At 36.5% G+C, this 21,497-nt stretch overlaps 1 protein-coding gene across 3 annotated transcripts in view; it reads right to left on the minus strand.

Moving 5' to 3' along the window:
• POLA1 (DNA polymerase alpha 1, catalytic subunit) overlaps nucleotides 1–21,497 on the minus strand; it is a 285,949-nt gene that overhangs the window by 160,128 nt on the left and 104,324 nt on the right. For all 3 annotated transcript variants that reach the window (XM_061135837.1, XM_061135836.1, XM_061135838.1), the window contains 5 exons: nucleotides 15,493–15,525; nucleotides 14,665–14,757; nucleotides 13,266–13,471; nucleotides 11,310–11,442; nucleotides 3,346–3,477 (listed from right to left, as the gene is read on the minus strand). In XM_061135837.1, coding sequence (XP_060991820.1) covers nucleotides 3,346–3,477; nucleotides 11,310–11,442; nucleotides 13,266–13,471; nucleotides 14,665–14,757; nucleotides 15,493–15,525 — 597 coding nt within the window. The remainder of the gene's footprint in view (nucleotides 1–3,345; nucleotides 3,478–11,309; nucleotides 11,443–13,265; nucleotides 13,472–14,664; nucleotides 14,758–15,492; nucleotides 15,526–21,497) is intronic.

The raw sequence follows: 21,497 nt of genomic DNA on the forward strand, positions 1-21,497 counted from the left end.
CAAACCTCAGATCATGGGGCTTCCCTGGGGGCTCTGCAGTAAAGAATCGGCCTGCAATGCAGGAGATCCAGGTTCGATCCCTGCATTGGGAAGATCCCCTGGAGGAGGGCATGGCAACCCACTCCAGTATTCTTGCCTGAAGAATCTCATGGACAGAGGAGCCTGGCAGGCTATATAGTGCATAGAGTCGCAAAGAGTCAGACATGACTGAAGCAACTGAGCATGCAAGCAAACCTCAGATTAAAAGACTTGTTTATAATTATTTTTCAGGAGTTCACCATACAGTAAGAGAATTTAGGCAGAATTAGTCAACTTTAATTGTTGCCATTTTAGAAGTCTGAATTATTAGATGGGAATAAGATGTCAGTGACAAAAAGAGTATGAAAGACCCTTGAGCAGTGTCTTTATGCACCACAACTATATTCGGACTGCCTTTTAACAAACACAGGAAATCTGATCAATTAATAGAATTGCAGTTTTTTAAAAAACTGATCTGTCCTTAAGATTATAGTAACATTGAGTTTTAAAAAATTTTAATAACGAATAAAAACCAAATTTATGGGGGCAAATTATTTTTTTTATATGGCGCTTGAGTTACTTTCCAATGTATCATTAGATGTTCCCATGTAAGACGTGTCTATAAAAAGAGCTGACAAAGTTCCAAGCATATTCTCAGTTGAAGCACTTTTTAAGTATTCCCACAAAAGACTAGTTTTAACAGTGACCCAAACGTATTTCTTATTATATTTAAAAAATCTGAGCTCAAACATGACTAAATTAAAAAGAATTGGAACGATGACAGGTTTTCCTGTGTTATGTTGGGAAAACATTTAGGCTGTGACATAACATATCAAAGACCTAATTTTCAAACGTAGCAAGATCCATGGTACATGGTACATGCGAAAACATACGGCACACACCTTAACAAGAGACTGAGAAGCAAGGTTGGCACTTCCCTGAACTGCCAGTGTAGTAATTTGTGAACTTTACAAAGTACATACTTCACAAGGACAACCAGACACGGTCAAATCCATTCCAAACAATGTGGTCATCTTTACTAGGACACCAATGGGCAAAGAGATTTAACAGATGACAACTGGAAGCCTTGAAACAATTATGTTAAAGGTATACCTTATGAAAATTACATCTGATGAAAGTTAAATAATTAAGGATTTAACACTTAATCAACAAGTAGAGGTTAATTTAAGATCTCTGCAAATAATTCACATTAGCTTTAATAAGACTATGAACTACAATGTAAATTATTACATACCACAAACATTATTCTCTGAATTCATTGGAATTTATAGTCTGAGAAAGTTATCAGGAGAGCACTATATTCAAAATGTAAATTTTTAAACAAAAGAGAACCTGTTTAGGAGCTATGCTATTCTGAGAGGGCACCTTTGCTTAGAGCAGTAAACAGTTCTCTTAAAAATGTGTCATCATACATTTTCAGAAACATATTCTAAAAATGATTGTGTTAGGAAAGAGAAAAAATAATCTGAGTGCTTAAAAGCAAAAGAGGTAGGCAGCTTTGCTTAGCAAATATACTGAAAGTGGGCATGCCCCACTGCTAGGGGACAAAGGCAAATTAAAGTCCTATAGCTTTTCTTGGGATACAGTAAGAAGAATAAATCAATAAAAGAACTGTTTTTTAACAAGAAAATAAGACCTAGAACCAGTCAAACGGGAAAAGGGTTGGAAATACAACAAATTGGATTTAGCATCAACATTTTGAGCTTTTCTTATATCAATAACACCCAAGAAGAAGATACTATAAGACCTAATACGTATACAGCAAAGAATATAAGCTTGACTTTTGAAATACATATATCATATGGCCATACATCTCCATTCCAAGTTTAGCCAAAACATAACTGTGACTTCATTTCATTTTTAGATGCTATTTCAGAAAACCTATATAATTTTTCAAAGTTATACATTGCCATCTGCTCCTGTCATTAATAATCTTAAGAGCTTTTCCATGTATATAGACATAAGGGGAAAAAAAACTAGCCTATTTACCAAAATCTTTATTTGCATAATATGAAAATTGTTTTTTTGAGATGAGACTTGTCAAAGGCAATATGCAAAGCACATTAAGGGCTTGAGCGAGTCAGACATTTATGGAAATATTTTCCTGCAGGAATTGGCTTTCTGTAACAGTTCTTAATCAAGGGTAACCCTAGGAGGGAGACGGAGTCAAGTGCTGATTCCTGTCCATGTACTTAAATCATTTGTTATGTACATCATCCACAGTTCCGAGCAGATATTATTCAGATGACTCCTACATTTTGAAAAGACTCATTTAAAAACACATTGATGGTAGTTTGACAAAGATCAATCATATTACAAGGCTTATATAATTTTTTTTAACTTAATAACAAAATGCAATACTTTGATTAATTAAAAAGAAACAGTGTTACTGAGATAAATTATGCCTTGTGGTAAACAGACCACACCACAGTAACTGTAAAAAATCTGGATATAGGTTTTGACTTTTTTTTTAAGCAGAGAGAAGGGATGCAACTCCCTTTGTTTTGACTGAAGTTAAGTGCTTCCAAAAAAAACCACACACACACACACAAATAAACAAAAACAATTTCCACCAAACCCAAATCCCCTTCTGATCTACCCTTTCTCCCCATCCCTAACTGTGAGAGGCATGCTACTCTCAAAAGAAACTCTTACTGGTTTAAAACTGTTCCAAAAGACCTAGAAGTTCCTTAGAGATGCCTCATGGAACAGAGAGAAGGCAAGAAGTGGGTTCTAGGCCCACTCCACTTAAAATAAAGAATTAAAAAGGGATCTTGTTAGATAATCTGTGTTTTCTTCATAAGGTATGGTTTTAGGATGTCTCACCTTTTTTCATACAACCACGCATTTCATTTTATCAAGTAATTATTTGAACAGGCTAGTGAAACATGCATTTACTCTCTTATTCTACCAATATTCAGAATGGAAACTGCTGCAAAAGGGACGATAAAGGACTACTGCTGGACACATGCACAAACTGCTATACGCTTTCATTCAAGTTCATTTCAAATTTAAACTGTAGCAACTGTTATATACCTGTCTCACCAAAGTAGTTTCACTCAACCAAAACATTGGTCTTAAAATACAACAACAACAACAAAAAACCACTGGTCTCAAAAGTTTTATGAAAATTTTAACAAAATATGTCATGACCCTGACTAATGTTTTTAAATGCTGTAAAACCAACCAAGACTAAACCTTCTCTTTACAGCATCAGTTACTTCGGTCAAATGAGACACTGTAGAGATCTGGTTTTTATTCTGGGTGTGGAAGTGGTGTAAGTGTTATTCATTATGATAGTTTTACCTGACAGATGACATAGGACACAGTATCTCCAGCTTTCACCTTTCTTCCTCCTTGAGAATTTATCCAGAGGGCAACATGTACATGAGGTAGGCTTTTTTTATCAGGGTAATCCTGGGGATCCTTGGTCAACGCCTAAGAGAGAAAAAGCCCCAAACTTTGAAATAAAACCCTTCACATACAGATATACACAAAACATATCTTTGCTAGAATGACATCAGCCACATAAACATGATAGAAAGCTATATGCAGAAAATATTGCCACAGGTTCTTTAGACATTCCATCCTCAAGGCTCTTCTCTTCTCTCCAGTTCAGTCGCTCAGTCGTGTCCGACTCTTTGCGACCCCATGAATCGCAGCACGCCAGGCCTCCTTGTCCATCACCAGCTCCCGGAGTCTACTCAAACCCATGTCCATCGAGTCGGTGATGCCATCCAACCATCTCATCCTCTGTCGTCCCCTTCTCCTCCTGCCCCCAATCCCTCCTAGCATCAAGGTCTTTTCCAATGAGTCAACTCTTCGCATGAGGTGGCCAAAGTACTGGAGTTTCAGCTTCAGCATCAGTCCTTCCAATGAACACCCAGGACTTATCTCCTTTAGGATGGACTGGTTGGATCTCCTTGCAGTCCAAGGGACTCTCAAGAATCTTCTCCAACACCAAAGTTCAAAAACATCAATTTTTTGGTGCTCAGCTTTCTTCATAGTCCAACTCTCACATCCATACATGGCCACTGGGAAAACCATAGCCTTGACCAGACGGACAATTGTTGGCAAAGTAATGTCTCTGCTTTTTAATATGCTATCTAGGTTGGTCATAACTTTCCTTCCAAGGAATAAGTGTCTTTTAATTTCATGGCTGCAATAACCATCTGCAGTGATTTTGGAGCCCAGAAAAATAAAGTCTGACACTGTTTCCACTGTTTCCCCATCTATTTCCCATGAAGTGATAGGACCAGATGCCATGATCTTAGTTTTCTGAATGTTGAGCTTTAAGCCAACTTTTTCACTCTCCTCTTTCAACAAGAGGCTTTTTAGTTCATCTTCACTTTCTGCCATAAGGGTGGTGTCATCTGCATATCTGAGGTTATTGATATTTCTCCCGGCAGTCTTGATTCCAGCTTGTGCTTCATCCAGCCCAGTGTTTCTCATGATGTACTCTGCATATAAGTCAAATAAGCAGGGTGACAATATACAGCCTTGAAGTACTCCTTTTCCTATTTGGAACCAGTGTGTTGTTCCATGTCCAGTTCTAACTGTTGCTTCCTGACCTGCATACAGGTTTCTCAAGAGGCAGGTCAGGTGGTCTGGTATTCCCATGTCTTTCAGAATTTTCCACAGTTTATTGTGATCCACATAGTCAAAGGCTCTGGCATAGTCATTAAAGCAGAAATAGATGTTTTTCTGGAACTCTCTTGCTTTTTTGATGATCCAGTGGATGTTGGCAATTTGATCTCTGGTTCCTCTGCCTTTTCTAAAACCAGCTTGAACATCTGGAAGTTCATGGTTCACGTATTGCTGAAGCCTGGCTTGGAGAATTTTGAGCATTACTTTACTAGCGTGTGAGATGAGTGCAATTGTGCGGTAGTTTGAGCATTCTTTGGCATTGCCTTTTTTGGGGATTGGAATGAAAACTGACCTTTACCAGTCCTGTGGCCACTGCTGAGGTTTCCATATTTGCTGCACTTTCACAGCATCATCTTTCAGGATTTGAAATAGCTCAACTGGAATTCCATCACCTCCACTAGCTTTGTTCGTAGTGATGCTTTCCAAGGCCCACTTGACTTCACATTCCAGGATGTCTGGCTCTAGGTGAGTGATCACACCATTGTGATTATCTGGGTCATGAAGATCTTTTTTGTACAGTTCTTCTGTGTATTCTTGCCACCTCTTCTTAATATCTTCTGCTTCTGTTAGGTCCATACCATTTCTGTCCTTTATCAAACCCATCTCTGCATGAAATGTTCCCTTGGTATCTCTATAATTTTCTTGAAGAGATCTCTAGTCTTTCCCATTTTGTTGTTTTCCTCTATTTCTTTGCATTAATATAACCAGATATAACCCTGACAAAAAAGAAATATGAGTTTTAAGGCCAAGGCACAGGATACTTGGATACAAAAATTAAGACTATACATCCAGTCTTCTATGCAGCCTTAGAATTTCTCCTAATGTCTGCAACTCTATCATCAAATTAACAGGTTACTTAAGACAGATGGATAATGGTTCCTCTGACTTAATGATTTATTTCTCAGAGGTTTCTCCACCTAAATAAATCAGGAAGGCACCAGAAATCATGGGATATACTCACACTGTCAACTTAAGTTCTCCAAAGGCAGAGTAAGTGAGCTTGTAAATAGAAAAGCCCCACGAGAGCAGGAACAGGTCAGCGCTTCCCATAGCTGCAGTCACAAGGTTCACAACGATTCTTGGCGCGTAGAGCAACCCAATGTTTGCAGAAGAAATTACTTCCTTCACTCCGTGATAATTCATGAAGTTCAAGCATTGTAAACTATTGCATGATGAGTAAGACAGTCACTGGTTCTAGGCCATCTGTCATTATTAGATGACTTTCCATTCTTCAAAAAAAATTCTAAAATAAGCTACATGTACCAGAAGGGAGTGGTGAACTATGTGTTACAGAGAATCTGGAGAGGGAAAGACCTCTACCATTTGAGAGCAGAAATCATGGAAGAAGAAAACAAACTAGCACATGAAGGAAAAAAGAAATTTTAAGAAAAGATGACAGGATCAAGAATATTCAAGCAGGGAGAAAAAGTAAAAGTTAAAAGCAAGATGAGAAAAAATAGTCTATTGGACTAGAACTCAATATGCACTAAGGGAAGGGGTATGTTTCAAAAGACAAGAGAAACGACCAGGAATAAGGTATGTGTCTAGATCACCTATTAAGTGTGGTTGGCAGGCCCCTGGGGGTTCCCGACACCTTTTCTCAGGCTGGAGAGGTCAAAAGTATTTTCCTGATAATATCATTTGCACTGGCGATGCAGAAGCAATGGTCAGTAAAGGTGCTGATGCCTTAGAAACATGAACCTGGGCAGACACACCAAACTGTACTAATACACATTGTATTCATCACTACCACACACTCATTTTTTTTTAAGTTCTTGATCGTTGAATACAAAGTTATTATTTTGTGTGACAAAATGGGAAGTATGCACAAGGCACGTCTACTGTATACTCAAGAACAAACGTTGCTCAAGGAAAGGCATTTGTAATATACAACTGTCTGAGTTACAAGCTAAACTAGCTGCCTTTCTCAGCACAATTTTTACGTGAAAGAATGGCAGACCAACTATGGGTTACCCTAAGTTGAGCAGCTAGCAGACAATCACTCAAAAAGAACCAAGTGAGCCTGCCACTTCAAGGAAAACACCTGACAGTATATATTGCCTTTGAGAATACTGAAGCAATCAGGCACAAATTAGAATTTTGGAAAATTTGTTTCCATTCCTGTGAGCTTGACAGCTCCCCAATACTTGAAGACTTTTCTCATAAAAAGGGATGTTTTAAAATGTGGTTTTTGATAATTTGATAATTCACTGGTACAATGAAATGTACCAATATTTTGGAAGATCTGTAAAACTCAGGAAACAGACATTTAATGAATCATCAATATATAATATTATGCATGAGTAAATTATCAACTCAAAGCACCACACAGATGAATAGATTTTAATGTAAGAGAGTAAGATATGGTTTCCTACTTTCACACTGCAAATAACCTTTAAGACAATACCACTCAGAGTACTGGTATAGAATCAAAGAATACACACAACTATCTTAAGAAGTTACTGAAATAGTTCTCCTTTTTCCAACTACATATTTGTGTGAAATGACTTTTTTCCTATACTTGAACCAACACCAACATCACATCAGACTGGATGCACAAGCAGATATAAGAACCTAGATGTCTTCTGCTAAACTAGACATAAATGGGATTTGTAAAACAGCAAAATGACACAATTCCTGATTAATTTTTCTTTGTTTCAAAATACATATTTCTCATGAAAAAAATTATTTTTGCAATCATTTAATGGGTTTACTGACACTTTTAAATAAACTAATAAATGCTTTCCAGTTTTAATTTCTAACAGTAAATATCAACATAAGCTACATAAACAAAAGTTCTTGCAGTCCTCAACTATTTTAAGAGTGTGAAAATGTCCTGAGACCAAGAAACTGGAGAACTACCATAGGAGAATAAAAGGTGGTCCTCAAACACAATTGCACATCCACCCGTTATGTACACTTTCTAAATTATACACTCAGTGTAGGAGAGTGACTGCCTGGAAGAGTCTCCAAGTATTTGAACCTCCTCAAAGCTGCATTATGCAAAGTCTTGATTGACTTGGACGGGTAATACTGCATAGAAATCTTAATCAATATAACTCTACTTAAGAAAACTGTTGTCTTCTTCAATTGACTATACTTCAGTGCAATGTTAAGAAATTCTGAATTTCATCTGACACACTTTCCAATTATTAGATTGGGGTTATTTGGGAATTTTACAAGCTAGTTTCAGAAGGCTTGATTTTTCTAAAACATGCTTCCTGGTGGTTTAGGCTCAAGTTAGCCAGGGCTAGACAAATCAGCTCTGAGGTATTTCATGTTACTTTATGAAATATATTTAAGGTAAGACTGCAGCAGTTCAGAAAAATCACACAGTGTTTTTTCAGCTGCTGTTGGCAACAAAGGCTTAAATCTCTACAAAGGTAAAGCTCACCACTTCATCCCTCCACCTGAGACTCACCTCCCATTTTTAAGCTGTACCGATATCACAAAGTCAATCTAATCTAATCTATATCTTATCATAAGGCCTTCCACAACTAGTCACGTACATGGACTCTTCCATTCCACTCTTCTTTGAAAGTGACAAAATGTAAAAACTTATTTACTCACAAGTTTAAACAGTACAGATATTCAGACAAATGTTAATCAACACAGTCACTTTTGATATATAAAAAGCTTAATATAAACAAGCACAGGAATAGCTATGATATAGATAGTCCTTTCATGGAATTTACTGTACTTGCATTGACACTGCAGGAATTCTTCTTTATTTAAAAAAGTTTAAGCGCATGGAACAGTATCTTTGCTACACCATCTTAGCATTTTGAAAATACCAACTAGGTTTTGTTTATTCTACTTTATATCCCAGATTCTAGCACTGTGCATATAAGAGGTACTCCATGTTTGATGGATGATTAAACAAGCAGAGGAATTCTTTCAATGCTCACTGAACAACTATTATTTGCCAGCTACCACACCAAGTGAAAAGACAGTAAGTAGGTTTCAGTTCTGCCATGGAAAACTTTATGCACAGTCCAAATCACACTAAGTATTAACCAGTATTGTTACTAATAAGAATAATATGTGACTTTGAGTTGGTAATTACTGAAGCTGAGTGATGGATACATGTGGGTTCAAGATGTTATTCTCAAGGAAGCTATGGTACATATACACAATGAAATATTACTCAGCCATTAAAAAGAATTCATTTGAATCAGTTCTAATGAGATGGATGAAACTGGAGCCCATTATACAGAGTGAAGTAAGCCAGAAAGATAAAGACCAATACAGTATACTAACACATATATATGGAATTTAAAAAGATGGTAACGATAATCCTATATGCAAAACAGAAAAAGAGACACAGATGTACAGAACACTCTTTTGGACTCTGTGGGAGAAGGTGAGGGTGGGATGTTCTGAGAGAACAGCATTGAAACAAGTATACTATCAAGGGTGAAACAGATTACCAGCCCAGGTTGGATGCATGAGACAAGTGCTCAGGGCTGGTGCACTGGGAAGACCCAGAGGGATGGGACAGGGAACACATGTAAATCCATGGCTGATTCATGTCAATGTATGGCAAAAACCACTACAATATTGTAATTAGCCTCCAACTAATAAAAATAAATGAAAAGAAAAGATGTTATTCTCTTTACTTTGGTATAAGTTTTAAATTTTCAATAATAAAAACTTAAAAATAGCAAGGCTGAAGAAAGTTCCTGAGAACTCAGAGGTGGCCAGTGTGTCTCTGAGGCTAGGTTTCTCTGCACACTTGTAACAACATCTTGTTACCCACAGGAGTAGATGATGGCCTGGGTCCACTGCCTTAGAGTGCAATGTTCTTTTGCCAGTAATGTGGTCATGTTGGGATTCAGCCTTCTTAATTCATGCCTGGAATCCCATGCAACAGAGGACCCACATTTCTAAGAAGGTAGATAGTATAAGGGATACAATCTGCAGAACTGATACAAAAATTGATTAAAGCAAAACTGAAACAGTAACTCTTACACAAATTTTTAAGAGACAAGACAAAACCTGAAAGGAAACCACTCTCCAATGTAACAGGTGATTCCATACCAATAGGCATGCACTGCATCACTTAAAGTGAAGAGCTAGTGCCAAAATACACATCCTCTTATATTACTTATTTCTCATTTTTTGTACCTTTCACATGTAAGTGAATGTCATCTTTGTGATATTAAAGACATCTCAGTTAAGGGATAGGAAACAAATGACTTACCCTAAGAATAAATACAAACAAGGATATGCAAAGAAAATATTCATTCTCTCTAGGAACCCAAGAAATGCAAATCAAATCCAATGATAAAATAGTGTTTCACATCCTTTATGGTAGCGATGTTTTACTTAAATATCACCAATGATATTATGACCAATGAAATATCTCTTATATAGTACAAGAAAATCTGTGGTGAAATTAGCACACACATTTTTTTATTATTAATTAGTGTCACTGCTTTACAAAGTAATCTGACAAGAGCCATATAGATACTCAAACCTTTTGACACAAATATTTTACCTTTAAGGACTCCAAACTAAGAAAGTAATTCATCCAAAAGCAAAAAGACAAATAAACAAAGATGTTCAATTCAGTAATTTACAAGAGCAAAAATTAAAAAATGTAATACTCAAGCAAAAATTTTAATTAAAAGTGTACCAGTGAAATGCAAGATTAAACATGATGATTTTTAAGGTTAATACCAGTATGTGGTAAAATCTATTTAAGTGAAAACAATTTAAAAATAATATACACTGTAATTGCTATCATGTAAAACTGTTTTAAAGAGTAAGGATGTGCAGAAATGACTCATTATTTTAGTATAGGGGCATTAAGAACAAGTTTTAATTCTATAAATTCCATTTAATGCCATCATTAGCCTCTTTCTCATCAAAATTCTTTTTAGTATGGGGTTTGACAACAAAATTTATTTATCACAAAATGGATAAAATGGTATTTGCGAAACTACCTTCTGAGTATGTAAGGATACTTTTTTTAAATGGAAAAAAAGAGAAAAATCTGTAACCTAACATCTTGAATTACACAGTACTTTTGGAAACAAAGACTTTCCTTTTCAAATTAGGTAAGAAAAAATATTCTCAATTTTCAACAACTAAGACTATCCATAGAGAGTAACTTTTATAGTTTAAAAAAAAAAAAAACAACCACAAGTGGTTTGAATATATAGAAAATGCTAGCACCATCTTATGACTAAAGAACAACATCCAGAGACGCCTTCTGATTATAGTACCTCTGAGGATCACCTTCGGTAAAGTTGCACAAACACAGGCTGTCTAAGTTTATAGGCCTGCCCCCCAAACAACTATAACTTAGGAGGAATATGAAGAATGTAATACTCTTAAGTTCCTGAAATATCAATTATATCACTCCACAGCACCTCTGGACACGAGGCTTCCGTGAATAAAGAACTGAGAAAGAAGGCCCTGCAACAGATAGGGGAGCATCAGGGGCTGAGCTAGGAAGAGTCCTATGCTAATACGCAGTCTGTGAGATAGTTGTTAAGCAGTTTTCATCACCAGCTAGAATTTATTTCAATTGCAAGGATGAGGTGGTTCTTCAACTATCTGAAGGAGGAGAAAAACACATGGCAGCAGCTGGGCACAGCAATAAATGCCACATTTACCTTGTTAATTTCAAACTGGCTCACTGGGACAGTGCCGTTTAGCACATTTTCTCCAATTTCTATTAACCTCTTCTGAATGTTTTCCACTATAGTGTCCCGGCTTTGATCTGAAAGAATCTGGCCAATGACAAAGCTGCCGGAAAAAAAAAAAAAGGAGAGGGTTTGATTTTTTTAATATCATACTTTAGTAATAAAGAAGAGACAAGGAAGATAAATGCCATTAGATTAACATGTGGACAAGAGCCATACTAAAAGCTAACATGAGGGTTAATGTCCAGAAGGCCGTTACTATTTGTTTTTTCAACATTAACTCTACCAAAGGTTTACCAACCTTGCAATGTCAGGTTTGCCCTTAAACACAGAGACTTTTTTTTTTTAATGAGGCAGCTAATGCTTCCTATTTTGTGTGTGGATGGAGAACAATATGTGTTCCATCATGTTTTTACACAATTATAAAATTCACAAGCAGCTATATTCTACTCATAGGTTAAAATCTGAGAAGACAAACTTTTCACTTTCCTCATAAAGCTCCAAAATATTATCTCTGATAGTATCTCTGCCCGAGATGACCACAAGCTAGAAAGTAGGAAAATAAAGTTGTTTATGCAAATCATTTAAAACTCAGAGATTTCAAACTTTTCTTTCTTTAGCTTTATTATATTTCTCAGTGTTCTCCAATCGTATTGCTATGCCTCAAAAACTTCATGTTATTCTATCAGATCCCCCCAAAAAAAGAGAAAAAAAGAAGAAGAAAAGGAGTAAGGAAGCCAATATTTTATCCATTTCTGAGAAAATGCAGAGCGAGGGTTTGACAGCTGCATTATAATTTGTCAGAAAAAGAACCCTGACAAAAACATTTGTATAGCTTTAATTACTAATACATTTCTAACTCAGAGAAATTTACTTCTATTATGATGCATCTTTTCTTAGAAAAGACAAAGCTGAAGAGAACACTCTAATCGACAGTCTATACAAAGTAGTTTCATCTTTGGGTACATTTGGGGGCAATGAAGCATTTCAAACTATATTTCATAAAAGGCTAACAGTGACCCACACTCAGATGATCAACTTTGCCTAATCAAGAGTAGTTTTGTAGAAGCAACAATTGCTCAATCTCCCAACTTGAAAGCAAGTGAAAGGCTGGAAAACAAGTAAAAAATGCTGATATTCAGCAACACAAAAATTAATTTAAAATTTCACTTTAAAGAAAAAAGTCCCTCTATTTTCAGAACTAGTCAGGTTCACAAAGCAGGAATTATCTGGAAAGATGGGACATAAAGTACCTGAAGATGTGTCTTTCTAAAATGGGTGCCTTATGTGGCCCTAAAACAAACAGGTCTTATTAGCACAATCTGCAGTCTCATGTATAAAACTAAGGGGTCAGTTATGACATTTATTATCTTGGAGGTACATAGGGTATTTGAGAACCAGCTCTTAAATTAACCCGAGATTAGTAAGAACCTTTACACACAAATGATATGGGCAGGGACAGTCTCACGCCATGGCCCACTTTGAATCCCAGAACATTTGAAGCCATAACACAGGGACAACTTAACAATCATGGCCCTAAGGAGGCACGAGGAAGATTCAGGAGCACAATGTAAGGGACTTCCTACCTAATAGAAACAGTGAAGCAAAACAAAATTAAAAAAAGCTAACATCAATGAAACTCTGTAAGCATCTAAAATGTAAAGGTTTAACCTCATCATGACTGAAAACTCATAAGATGCACCTTACAGCAAGCATCTCTTACTGAGCAAGTTTTGCTCTTTCTAAGTTTTAACCCGTCTGTAAAATTTCATTCCAAATCAGTAAGAGCTGTTAATACACAATGAAACCAATAACAAAAAGAAGTTGTGTCCTTGTGCTTGGCAGAATCACAAGTGTTCTCCACATTGTTAATGCTTGAATTTTTTAAAAGCAAACAACAAAAGCGAAAGTGAAAGCTGAACTCACTTTCCAGTGTCTTTAGCAAGATCACACCAGTCTCTTCTAACTATATCTAATCCTTTCACCTCCTGTTTTGTGACGTAATTCCCATCTGATGTAGGCTCAACAATCAGAGCAGCGTACTTCTTTTTCTTCAGCAGTAGCAGGGACTTGAAAATACCATCAATGTCTATTTCAAGCAGTTTGTACAACTTATTCACTTCACTTTTCACCTGTGAAAATTTCAACCATTAATGTTAGCTTCTCAAATATCTAATATGGAGAAGATGAACATGCTACAAATTCCCAAGAGTTCATCTAAACAGAACTAGAAGTCACACAAGACTAGAAGACATTTACTCAGGTTATATGGAAAACGGTATTATGTTTGGTACGATGCAAGAACTTTGAAAAAGCACAGGAACAAAAACAGATAAAAAGATAAACAAAGAGACAATACTATAAATACATCATCTCACTCAACCAAAGGACAGAATTGGCAGGGTCAGCTACAGGAAATGTCTGAAAATTATGTAATAGTCTGTTTTCGAATCTAAAAACTAAATGCATAAGTACTTACCTTCAAACTACTGAATTAGAGATTAGATAGTCCAACAACTACATACATGGCCAGTAAAACTTTACTATTAAAATGGTGTCTAAGATCTCTCAGTACCTCCTATAGCACCATGACTTTAAGCAAATAACTATCCGCTCAACAAATAAATGAACAGCCACCTGCTCTCTATTGATAGGGTCATTGCACAGACCATCACCTCAAGGGAAAATACACAACTTTTCAAGGTCCAATGAGTACAATATGCCAAGCTTGTTGTTAAGTAAAGACTACAGCTCAAATTTCACACATTTTAGGGGAGATAGGCAGGAAGTTGTTAGCTTATAAGATGGTACCTTAGTTTTAGTTTATTGGGATAATATCTTAACAAGTGATCAAAAAACACCTAATTGTTAGATGAACTGCAGTTAGGCCACAAATGATTATTTTTTAAAGTTCCCTTGTCTTTTTAAATACATTTTAAGTATTCTTGTGAAAATTATAGATATATGCATATAATGTAGTTAGGTATGTATTTATCCATATCTATCACTGTATAAAATACATCTGAATGTAACTAGAGACATTTCTCCTTATGAATGACAATGTGATAGGAACTAACGTGATCACATCTTAAACTTACCAAACCTAGACTGTTTTCTAAAGGTAAAACATATCTATTACTTATGGAAAAACCAACTTTCTTTGATTTTTGCCCTCAAAGCAAATGAGTAGAAGTTGAAATAAAACAGGGGATGAAGAATCAAAGGCACTAAATTTATTATCATTTTCAGAAGGACACGTATATATAGAAACCAGACACAATTCACAAAAGCAGGTGAAACATATAATTTTATGAAATTATCTCACCTTGTTTCCCAATTTAAACACTTCTTCCAGATTGGTGCTATTGGTGTTGATCATAATTGAATCTGTATCTCCATAAATAACTTCAAGATTCATCTAATGAAAAGCAAAAATTATAAAAATTAACAACAAAAACACCATGACCATCACACACTCAGTGAAACTCAAAATTTTCCATTATATAAATTACAGGTTCCAGACGATTTTTGAAGAGTTTACATTTCTTCTTGCCCATATTGTCAGTGTACAAAGACTAAGCCCCAATAAACCAAAAAACACACAATAAAATCTCCCTGATTTTCTTAAAGCAGACAGTGGAATGGCAGAGGAAGTATCTAGTTTCAACTGAAATAAAATGTAGGACTGAATAATATAAAGATAAGAGACCAGGAAAGGGAGGGGTCTGTATTTACCAACTGTCTCTCATGCTTAATGGTCAGGGCAATTTATAAAGCAGAGACAAAATGGGGTTTTTTCAACCCAGTCCACAAATCTATTATTAAATTCTTAGTAGTTAGCAGAATATGAAGAGTGCCAAAAAAAATCAATCATCACAAACACTAGAGCGCATACAGTATAAAGGCCTGGAAGTAAACTCTAATTAGCACTGTTACTAATTTGCTAGAAACACTCACATATAGGCTTCAAGCAGCGGTTAGATTATATCAGTGTTAGTAAAAGAAAAAAGCTATAATCCATAGGAGGGATTATAAATGTAAACCAGGCATCCTAAGAAGCCATTTCCAGTGTGTTTGGGTTACAATTTTCCTTAAATACAACAACATCACCAAGTATGGTATCTAAGAATTACTGTACAATGAAAATGCTTACCTTCTGAACCATCTCTTTTGTATGCATCAAAATCTAAATGAAATGAAAAAAAGTCAAGATTAATGCATTACATAATTACAAAAACCTAAATATATGCTGAGAGAGATAGGCAACCCCATGGTTTGTCATTTCCGTATATTTTAAAAGCTCTTGATGGTTTTCTAACTATAATCCTCAAAACAATAGCATCATAATCTAAAAATCAGTTTGCCTTTATACCAACTCTTAGGCAGAGAGATGTTTGCAGATTTGCTGTAAAGGTCTATCTTTAACAAATATACATAATAAAATATTTTTTTATAATATGGCATAGAGGCAAACTATTCTTGATAGCAATATTTAAAAACAACTATATGGCTAAAAACAACAACAACACCACAAAGATTAGCCAAGCACGTAAAACTTAGCAATCTTTCCAGTATTCAGGATGATAGAATAATTTTAGAAAGGGGGGGGGCCCTTTTCACTATATATCCCTGGAGCAAGCACAGTGCCCAGTACAAAGGTGTGGCTCAATAAACATTCAGTGAATAAAGACAAATAGATAGTAGATAATATCTTTGATAGGTCTGTCCCCAGGTATATACAGCTATAAGACTAAAGGTTAAATAGGTTACAGTGTGGCTGCTGACAAAAATATATAAATTATCTTGGACTAGATCAGAAGCAAAACATATTTTACAAATGAAGGCCTCTTCAAAGGAGTAATACAACATCCTGAGCACTCAGTGTATGTTTGTTATGTATAAAATATATGGGCCAAATGCTGTGCTATGAGCATCTCATGCATTTTTTCATTTCATTCTCTAAGAGCCCTGAGACAGCCACTTATTAATACAACCATTTGTTAGAGACAAAACACAAAGAGAAGATAATTAATTTGTCCTAGTAAGTGCCAGAGCAGAGATATGAACCCAGGGACTCTGACTCCAGAGAATGGGGCCTGAGTCACTGCACGCTATTGCCTCTAGATCAGCCTCCATCTTTGAAAGCATCACTCTAAGCCAGAGACACTCTTCCAATGAGTCAGAGAGAAGATTTACTTCATTTACATTTCTTTTTCCTACCTCCAAGAGTCTTCCATGTCAACTCAGCTCAAACCTCATGGTGTTTCTGTTCTGGTTCTTTATGTTACAAAGCCCTATAAATGCTCACCTTAAGAGGATCTGTTATATCTACCCCTTGTGTTCCATTTCTATTGTACGCCTCCCCTTTGGTACAGTCTCCCAATGTTGTTCATGAGCTCAGTGTTCTAAGTTATCAGGAAAAGAAGACCTTTCTCCTGCCCTGGGGGTGGTGGGTGGTGGTAAATACCGATCAGGCTAACCAATGGTTTTAACAGTGGCTATACAGTGGAACCATCCTGGGATCTTCTAAAATGCCACTACCTGGACCCAGCAATTTTTTTAAACAGCTCTCAAGATTATTCTTATGTTGCAGGCAGGGTTAAGGACCACTGGACTAAGATAATCATGGTAATCCCATCCTGGAAACAGTTTTTGGCCCACAGTCTGTCCCCTCCCCAATTAGACCACAAGTTCCTGGAGGTCAGAGCACATGTTTGTGCTTCACATCTAACAAGCACCTGAAAAACTGTTGGCTAGCTGACTGATAGGTCTCAGAGTCATCTCAATCACTTTTCTACTAGATGTTAAAATCCAGTTAACTCATAAAAAATATTCACTCTCCTCCACTTCATCTTCATTTTTTAATATTTAAATTATAGGAAAATGCATTATGGGAAAACACCTGACAATTCCTTTGAGAAAAAAGCAATAACACGATCCACCCAAGTCAAGGTAATCACAGTGAGGACAAAACTACCTACTTACCATGAGTTGTCTTCACCCTCTGCCCATTCCACCCTGCTGGGCTGGGCTTCCCTCATCACAACGGAGAGCCCCACAAGGTAACTATTTCCTGCTAAGTACAACACCTCGGGAGCAATCTGTCAATCTTTCACTCCAATTCCACGAGTGTACTAACCGATTTCTTCTGCCCTCCTTTTGCACCACGAACCAAACCTACTGTGTTACCCCCGAGTACACCTCCAATGGGAAGTGGCAACATTCACCTCTCAGCTCCAACACCCACCCTCACGCTGTCGTGACACCAGCTCACAACCATTTATTTCCACACACGATCTGAGTGAGGACTGCTACTAAAATGAGTTTCCCTTTGATGGATGAAAACTCTTGATGGATGCTTTGCAAACAAATGACAGAAAACTAGGCAAACTACTAAAACTATATATACTATTACATGTATATGTACGCCTGAGTCCCTTTGCAGTCCACTTGAAACCATCACAACATCGTTAATCAGATATACTTCAATATAAAATAAAAAGCTAAAAAAGAGCTACATACACTGCAATTGCTTTTTTCACCTAGTACTTTATTTCAGAGATTATTCCTTACTCACACATAAAGAGCAGTCTCAATTCTTTTTAATGACTACATAGTGTTCCACTGTACATCTCAAGCATGATTTAACTAGTGCTCTACTAATAAATGTAGGTGGTTCCTAATGCTTACCTTCATAATCACACTTTAATAATCCTTTTATTACATGTATACATGTAATTTGGCAATCTGCCAATAATGAAATAAACTCCTACAAGAGGGCTTACCAGGTCAAAGGTTGTATCTTTTTACAATTCTTGATAAACATAGCCAAACAAGTCTCCACATAGGTGGTACCAATTTCTGACAATAGTTTTAATCACCATCTTTCCTGTGGGCTACCAAATTCTTAGTATCTAGCAGAGGCCGTCTATGGGGTCTCACAGAGTCAGACACGACTGAAGCGACTAAGCAGCAGCAGCAGCAGAGGCCCTGGTACACAGTAGCTATTAATGAATATTTGTAGAATGCTCAATTATAAATCCCATTTTACAGATGAGGAAAACTAGGTGCTAATCTGGGCTAGACCTTATGTTTCATTTTCTTTTCATTATGTCTCCCTGCCTTGTTAAAAAGCCCATTCCACATGAATGTTCTGGAAGTCAAAAATCAAAAACTTATACATTACAGATATTTCCCCATTAAGGAAATGCATTTTTAAAAAAAAAATCCACAGGTATCCTGAAAGGTCTACTGGACACAAGGTACAATGATTACAAGATAACCGTTCATAAGTTCATTTCAAAGTGACAAGCCTAATATTAAAGCTACCCATTCTGACAGAAAATCATTTTCTAAGTGCCAGCAGCTAGAAAACAGGGCTATAAAGGCTTGCTAAATTCATTAATAAGGCAGTCTGCAGTTATCTGATTTCACAGCAACACCTGCATATTTATCTACTCATTACCAATTGGATGATGGAATTTTTTCAAGCACATTTCAAAAATCTGCCAACTTCAAGTGTAAAAAAATAAACTTTGTGGTTAATTTTTCCCTTAACAAAGTACAGCTGTTGAGAATAATTGTTCAAGATCTTACCCTGTAATGTCAACTGCAGCAGAACAAAGAGTATTTAATTAGCAAATCTATCCAGTAATTCAACACCTATTATATAAAATGCCTTCGTGATTTTATTCAGGATAATTTGCTAAGAGGGTTATTACTGACATTCAGATGGAATTTAAAATTCCTACGCAAGTCGAGTCATAATAGCAGTAATGATCTCCCCAATCAGGAGATTCGGTGTCACACAAGGCTCTCTTGCAATGCAGCAGCCGATTTCCTGACTTCTTAATTCCTGGGCTCAGCTCAGTGAGAGCCCTTCATGCCGGTATTTCAGTCAGCAATACATCTTTAATGGGACTCTATTAAAATAACTAGAACAAAAATGACTTTTTTTTGGTTAAGAAGAATGACAGCACTGCCATCATATCAATCATGGCAGGCTTTGCAGAGCAGTGCCATTGGGGGTGGGGGAAAGAGGGGGGAACAGGAAAGGAGTGGGGCTGGGGGTGGGGAGAACAGTAATTAATACGAAAGGGTATTTTAACCCCAATCTGAGCCTCTGAAAACGGGGGAAGGGTAGTGGGGACTAAAAAGGAAATGTGAAGTTTATCTCCAAAAATTGCTTCCTAGAGAAAATAATTTGTTCAGAAACACACTCACGATGTGATTTACTAAGCAGAAAGCATGTTTGTTGCTCTTGGGTTAACAACAGCAGTGATCTAAGACCAACTACAACTGAGGTGTGTGGTCACAGGGTCTCCTTACAAGGCCAGGATAAAGGTGGGGTCTTTATTTTCTGTTAGAACAGGATACTAATGTCTTACCATGCCTTCATTCAAAGGTTGTAAAATGTTTTTAGATGCTCTTACAGACTAAAACAGTGCTTATTAATACTAAATGAGAGAGAAAATACCAACTTTTCAGTTAACCAAAAAAAAAAAAAAAAAAATTTCAAGCCCTTATTCCAAAAGCATACCTTGTTTATAGTAATATCCACTAACAAGAAATCCACTTGATATATGATGCAGAAACTAAACAAAACGACAACCTTCTAAGTTAGGAAAATGCTGAGTAAGGTCAAATTTGAAACAAATAATGCACGAAGAGAATGACAAGTGAAATCTCAAATGGCTTTAGGATTCTTCTGTTACTGATGACATACAATTATAAATAAACTGGAAACTTTTTTTTAATACATTAGCATAATAGGGGGAGCAAAATGAATGGTTTTGAAGGATGAGGAAGAGAAAAGTAGAAGAAATATAAATATTATGATATTTGGTAATCCAACCATTATCTAAGCTTTCCCTATTCCCAGTCTCAGCAGTTTTCAAGCAGGACTTCGTGTTACTCAGTTCTTCTGCTTGGTAAACATCTTTTATTTCATCCTCAATATATTAGATTGCCTTTTTCCTATTCTCTGTTATCCTTAAATATGTGTCTTTTCTCTAAGATGTTCAGGGAGCAAGGGCTATGGAATTAATAAGCATCTTACTCTCTATCTCCACCATTCCCAAGACACTAAGCTCCTCACTGCCTCTTAACTTTAGCTTTACCTTATTTAAAATTGGGATAATACTACCACCTAGTTCCCAGAGCTAGATGGGAATAAGAACTGTATGCTGAAAACATGCTTTACAAAGATAGAACATTATACAAATGTGAGTTCAAAAAAAATGCCAGGGGTCAGTAATTTGAGTGCTAGTTTCAAGTGCCAATTACAAAGTAAGTGATTTGGTAGTAATAAGTGAGTTTCCCTCTCTAGGTCTAGTAGCAATAAGTTAGTTTCTCTCTCTAGGTCTGAGCTTTCTCACTGATAAAATTTAGAGGTTGGGATTCCTCCCAGACCTAAAAATATAGAATCCAAGTTTGACAAGTAGCATTATCTCCTCTCCTTTTATCTGGCTGCATGGACATTGTTCCACATTCACTTCTTTAGTATTATGAAAAGGAGGCACAAATATACTAAATAAAGATAACTAGCAATACAAAAATATATTGCCATATTCTAGGCTGTTTTTGAAGGCTACGTGGTTGTAAAATAACTAGAAATACATAAGCTCTCATAAATTGTCTGCATACAACTTTAGGCACTTACACTTTCAGTGGATGGGCATATTTACAGAACACAAAAACATCTGACACTTTGTTGTGAGCACCTCTGGATCCCTTAACCTGGGAGAATATATAAATATCTACATTATCAACTTGTTTAACTTATATGCAGAGTACATCATGCAAAATGCTGGGCTGGGTGAATCACAAGCTGGAATCAAGATTATCGGGAGAAATATCAACAACCTCAGATATGCAGATGACACGAAGAGGTGGCAAGAATACACAGAAGAACTGTACAAAAAAGCTCTTCATGACCCAGATAATCATGATGGTATGATCACTCACCTAGAGCCAGACATCCTGGAATGCGAAGTCAAGCGGGCCCTAGGAAGCATCACTACGAACAAAGCTAGTGGAGGTGATGGAATTCCAGTTGAGCTATTTCAAATCCTAAAAGATGATGCTGTGAAAGTGCTGCACTCAATATGCCAGCAAATTTGGAAAACTCAACACTGGCCACAGGACTGGATAATGTCA

The sequence above is a fragment of the Dama dama genome, chromosome X (assembly GCF_033118175.1).
Source record: "Dama dama isolate Ldn47 chromosome X, ASM3311817v1, whole genome shotgun sequence".
Classification (NCBI taxonomy): Eukaryota; Metazoa; Chordata; class Mammalia; order Artiodactyla; family Cervidae; genus Dama; species Dama dama.